General features: G+C 40.5%; 1 protein-coding gene across 1 annotated transcript; it reads right to left on the bottom strand.

Moving 5' to 3' along the window:
• Positions 1–485: 485 nt before the first annotated feature.
• Positions 486–5,764, bottom strand: LOC123410241. The gene is made up of 7 exons (XM_045103151.1): positions 5,422–5,764; positions 2,341–2,718; positions 2,138–2,251; positions 1,763–2,047; positions 1,622–1,684; positions 1,474–1,542; positions 486–865 (listed from the first exon to the last, which is right to left on the bottom strand). Exons 2-7 carry the CDS (start codon positions 2,635–2,637, stop codon positions 662–664), a joined length of 1,032 nt encoding a protein of 343 aa, XP_044959086.1. The 5' UTR covers positions 2,638–2,718; positions 5,422–5,764; the 3' UTR covers positions 486–661.
• Positions 5,765–6,049: the final 285 nt, after the last annotated feature.

Genomic DNA, 6,049 nt, shown 5'->3' with positions numbered 1-6,049 from the left:
CGTCGGTAATCTCCCGTCGGCCTTGTTTGGTCAGCCATTACATGAATGAACGACGGTACGGTCGGGTAATATTGTTACCTACGGTAGTAAGCCGACGGTGAGCCGTCGAGCATATTATCGCAAGCTGCTAGCTAGTATTAGCCGACCATGCTTATAGCCGACGGTTCCTCGTCGGGCATTTACCATCTGACGGTTCTTTCTTCCCGTCGGTACTCCCAATAATCGATGGTACGTTCGACCCGACGGACTTGGTTATAACTATGAGGAGAACCAAACGTGAGCTAGTTATATATACTACGGTGCATGCATCCCTTCAGGAAATATGTTAGTCAAGGGGTGAGCGAACACCGTCAATTTATGAATTCACCAACGGTCTAAAGTCCCTGTTGGCACATTGTGTAACCGAGACATTTCTTTCACCTCATATATTGCTTTCACGAGTTGTTCCACATGATAGCAATATTTCAAAATATTGGCATCTCAAATACATTTCATACACAAGCACATTGCATTAACCATAATCATCAAATGTCAAATGTAGAACAAGGTCATGTTTTGCACAAAGATAAATTGTCCACTAAGACAAATTTGTCCATAAGATAAAGTGTTTCAAATATCTAACATAAATTCATTTTGCCATGACTTGAAGATCACTACACTTTTATGGCCAATCAACATCGCCATGACCATAGTCATTATATCCGCCATCTTCATAGTCATTATATCCATCATCACCATAGTTATCATATTGCTCATCACCATACAGATCATCCTCGCCATAGTTATCATCTCCCTCATTGTCATAGTAGTCATCCTCATCATCATTTCCATGACTTGTACTACCTCCAGTTCTGCTACCCATTCCCTAAGTAATGACAAGACTAGTTGTCAGTATAATGTAGCTGAAATTTAAGTGGCCTACAGGGACAAACTTAATATTTCTAATTGTCACGTTAGCTGCTAAGCCGCTAGTTAAAAGAATAAGTATCTAACAATATGATTGTCTATTCACCTTTTGACCGTTCACATGAAATTCTTACAGGACACATAAATCAACAAGAATAGATATTCCATGCAAATTGTCCAAGTAGAGTGGATATCTATCTGCAACCCCACTATATGAGTAGCATTTATGTTTTCTAGTCTCATGACATAGTCGACTGAGTAAACTTCTTTTTTTTCAACTAGCCGAACAAGTAAACTAACAGAACTCTATTTGCTAGCTTGGGCATATAATAAACTAATTAACAATGACATGTACAAAAGAGGTTAATATAAATTCCATTCAAATAGTTGCAATAGCAAGAGCTCACATCAAATTAACACCAACAAAAAGTTTGGATTGTTACGACTCATAGAATATTTATCCGAGGATTTTTTTATTATACTACACATATAGTACCTAGCATGGAGCTAATTGGAATCCTGAAACTAGCAATTTAGATTATCATGAGTGTGTATGGCTGATCTAACCTTTTCACTTCCATGTTGACGGACATCACCTGGCCCCCTTCGAAATCCGCCTTCAGAGTCTGATGTGGACTATGTATCATACACAGAAGTCACACATCATTTAATAGTTCCATTGATGAAGCCTACCATCAAGATGGGTTAAACTTACCAAGTCAGCTGCAGCTGGTTGCATTATGCCATCAAAGTCCACTCCCCCTTTCTCAGCCAAAGACTATAAACTTCAGGATGTTAGCGCAAACCTATCCACTCATACTCTAATTTATAAATTTATAAGAGAAGGAAAGAATACCTGCACAACAAGCTCAATGCCACGAAGACGCTTGTTCTCCCGCTTCAAATGTTTGTTCTCTCTTTCTAGACGGTCCTCCCTAGCAGACTGCACCGGTTCTGAGGCCATCACCCTTTTAAACTTAAACTTCACCTTCTCTTCTTTGCTAAATAACTCATTAGCAATTCCTAGCCTGCCATGTGGCATTCTACCTGCAGCTTCATATATGATTTGTCCATCTAAATCTGGGTGCTCCTCTTCCCAATTTTCTCCGTGGGCATTTTTCATTGCTTTATCAAAATCCTCCTTTTCAAATAAAAAATTAATGGTGAACTGTAGTGTTATGCACATAGTTCTCATGATGACTCAAATAAACAGTCACAAGATTTTACTAACCCAACGATCAGCAGTTCTTTGACTGCATATCCGTTCTTGATCAGTCCCTCGATACAAATTGTGCGTGTGAAGCCAAGCACCAGATATTCCAGGGTCTTTCCCAGTTTTGAGTTTCTGTATTTCAAGAGTGTGAAACAACATCCTATGTAAATGAAACTTTCTTATTCAAGTAAGCAGAAAGATGCTTGAGGAAAATAGAGTACCAGAAATTGACGTGTGGCCACAGCATTTCTCGCACCACTGCAATGGAAGACGGTGTCCCCATTCGCCAGCCTGTTCCTCTTGTTGGTTAAAGATAACCTTATAAATTCAGCACTACTCCAGTGCTCACATAGTAGACGCCAACCAACATCGGTACTGAAGTCAACTCTCTTTGCAGAAATTAAAGCTTCCTTAGTTGGCCAACGATTACCGTCCTCATCCACTTCTGTTAGTTCTATAGGCAATTTTCCCTTCTTTTGTAATCTTTTGATGGCTGCCGCCTTTTCCTCATGTAGCATCTGTTTCACTTTCCTAGTCAAGTTCTCCTCCGAAACACCTTCTGCCTTCTCTTGCTCCAATGGGTCACACTTGAAACGCCACTATCAAAAACCATTCCAAAATATTTTTGTTAGTTACTTGTGTATTTGTGGAAGTGAGCGGCCGCACAATCATCAAAGCTTCCAACATACATCAACCAACTAGATTTTTAATGGTTGTGACGAAAATAAAGAATTGTAACAAGGGGCGGAGCTGGACCTAAAGTCATCATGATGCACCATTTCAATATGGCGTAAATTTTGTTAGCAAGTGTATCAAATAAAAATGTGTTCTGTACCTCTAGCATAGACTAATGAACATAATGCAAGTTAGTGCAAAAGCAAATAAAAAAGTAACAACAAATTTTTTACTAGAATAATGGAAACAAACGACAAAATCATTGAAAAAAATGTTTTTGATTTCGGATCTCAGAATACACTACCAAACATAAAGGTTCAACAATCTACATGGCGAAAAGTTAACTTCAAATTTTCAACCAGAACACAGAACGGCTAAATAGAAGTAGCCACAATTCAAGTTTTTCAGAACTTATGGCGGTATTTTTTCCTCTAACAATAAACGTGTCCACATTCTATGTACATTTGATAAATACAAACATGCCTGAACAAAATTACACATCAGAAAAGAAAAAAAGAGTCATTGTTGTGCCTCTATCTATCGTTATTTTTTTTCAAAATCAGAATAGTCGTGTGTGCCTGTGCGGCTGTGTGTTTGAGCGATAAATTGATTTCTGGCTCTCGTCTTTCTACATCAATTAACTTTGCCTTGTAGGGCCTACTGCCAAAAGGCTCACCACTTCAGTGTCCAAACTGACTACAAGCTCATGTCAAAAAGGCCATCTGAACGAAAGATGTAGCTGATGGAAATTCTCCGTTCCCTGATGCACAACAATCAGTGTAACCTGATGCACACAAGTATTAATGAAGCTAAGAGACATCATCTCATTGTAACAAGCTTCTGACAGGTTGTGTTGTGTTTTAATAGTCATTAGCCTTCCTACAATGGATAGATGTGATTGTGTGGTCTTGTCGGTTTGTCAGCTTCCATCAACATTTCAAAGAATTTTTTGGCAGCTTTTGTTGGCTCATCACCTTTAGAAACTCCTTCAGCAACTATTGCATCAACTAGCATGTCATTCATTCTATCTCCATCCCCCACATTATCATGTTCTACATTTTCAGGTACAACAGACTCCCCGTGGCTAGTCCATCTCTCGTACCCTAACATGAACCCATTGTTGCACAAGTATATGGTCATGGCATCCCTTGTGCGCTTATGACGACAAAAGCACTTGCTGCAAGGACAATGGGATTCCCCGTCTACAGCAGCATCGGGCAATGAGAAAGCATGATCTAGAAAATTATCTACTCCATGTTGCCAAGCTTCACTGATCAATTTCCCCTGTCTCTCTTTGTACATCCAACTACGGTTGACATCTACATTGCTACAAAAATGTTGAACCGGTTGGGTTTTATACATTAGTTATATATGGAAGCAGGAGGTGTAGTATAAGCATTGGATTTAATCATGAATGTAAAGTGTAATATACATTAATCATATTGTAATAGCGAGAACATCAATCAAACAATTCTATATTTGGCCTACATTGGCAATAACATCAATCAAACAATTCTATAGTTTTCATGCAGTGTACTATATAATAGTGATGTGAATCAGAAAGAAAGTAGAGTCATATGATAGCTCCATATTTTAATTAACTGGAAAATAAATTACCTACTGCAGCACCAAGCAAGTTGTACAAAAAATGGGTGAAACCACCTTAAAGTTGATACCGTACTAAACACATAAAACATAAACTTTATGTGAGCATACCAGCTAAATCCTAGATTTAAGGTTCTACACACATTCTCTTTGTTTATTATATAATTAGTTCACCGCTAACATAGTTTGGAAAGAAAGAAATTATTTTGCGGCTAACATAGATCAACTCGTACAACAAAAAAATGTGCCAAATTAAAATTATGAACCACCAACAATCCAATACTTATTGATCGTGCAAAAAATAAATAGCAATGCAGATATAATTAATGTACAATCAGCACAATCACGAAAGACAAGAAGGAAGAAAAGTACTTAAGGGGGTGTGACAGATGACGATGAGAGACATGAATGGGGAGGGAGAAGAGAATGATACCGTGGCGCCCACTATGATCACTGCGTGCCGGTTGATCGGCCATCGCAGAGGAAGCAGAGGAACTCCTGACCACCCGTCAGAGTGGAAGCAGAGGGACGCCAGGCACCCCTCGAGCTAGATTGGTTTGGAGAATGAGGACATGCTTGTTTTCAAAGAGGATCGGGAGACGATGGCAGTTAGTTTAGGAGCTGATTTGGTGCGAGGTGCGCGAGAGTTTTTTGGTGGGCGCGCCAAGAAATCATCGCCAGATCGCCGAATAATTTGGTAAAAAGAGTTCACGGCTGCGAGGTGGGCACTACCCACTACGCGAGAAACGTGAAAGAAAAATTAGATAACCACAAGACCACCCCAACGGATCCAACAGAATCACGAGAATGTTTGGCCGTGGACAACTAACTCGATTATATTATCCCACGCAAACCACGGTACATCACATAATCGTGTCAATGTTCCAACAAATGGTCTCTGTTGTACGTGTTGATTAACCAATTGACCAAATAACTCAGTCTCCACATTTATTTGTGTCAAAGTTGCTTCAACTTCAGTTTTAAGAAAATAAATCTCAAATTGAGTACTGTACAGTATTGACCTGAAGAGATTGGGTGTGGTTAGATCGTGGCCCGCCCAGATGGCCACACGGTTGAAGAAGTCTCCGTGCTTGCAGGACGCACGGTCGAACTGGACGCGGCGGCGCTACCTCCGGCGGCGCTATCTCCGGCGGCTAGTCCTCATCCGTTTTCTCCACCAGTGCAGGCTCTCCTCACCCAACCCCCGCATCCCCATCCAGCTCATGGTGGCACGGGACTGCTGCTGCTACCTACTACTTGGCTTTGGAGTCAAATCTGAGACGAGAGTGGAGGAGGGCGGAGGCAAGTCAGGTGACCCATCTAGGCGGCGACCGGCGTTGACAGAAGAATGTGAGCAGATAGATGTAAGCCACAGGAGAGAGGTGATATAAGCGGTGGAATTGGTCAACGTTGCTTTGGAGATATTTAGTATACATAAGTTCGGCAAAGGAATAGTATAGTCTGGTGTCCGTCTGGTATAGCATGCAGAGTTGAACTCGTTTGGTCTTGGGTTCGAACCTTGCAGTACACTTCAATTTTTCCCACACGCGTCATTATTTACTAGCAAAAGGGCCCATGCGTTGCAACGGGAGAAAGAAATATCACACGCTCTTAATTTATAAAAAATGTCTATAATTTAAGAATTTATAG

The sequence above is a fragment of the Hordeum vulgare genome, chromosome 7H, assembly GCF_904849725.1.
Source record: "Hordeum vulgare subsp. vulgare chromosome 7H, MorexV3_pseudomolecules_assembly, whole genome shotgun sequence".
NCBI lineage: Eukaryota > Viridiplantae > Streptophyta > Magnoliopsida > Poales > Poaceae > Hordeum > Hordeum vulgare.
This window is presented reverse-complemented; position numbering and strand designations above follow the sequence as displayed.

What these genes read in the sequence shown, in the direction of transcription:
- LOC123410241 (XM_045103151.1), bottom strand. Translation starts at nt 2,637, where the DNA reads ATGCTACATGAGGAAAAGGCGGCAGCCATCAAAAGATTACAAAAGAAG. An exon ending in AACCAGCTGCAGCTGACTTG is followed by an intron (nt 1,543 to 1,621) that starts GTAAGTTTAACC and finishes TATGATACATAG; the next exon opens with TCCACATCAGACTCTGAAGG. An exon ending in GTCAACATGGAAGTGAAAAG is followed by an intron (nt 866 to 1,473) that starts GTTAGATCAGCC and finishes GTCATTACTTAG; the next exon opens with GGAATGGGTAGCAGAACTGG.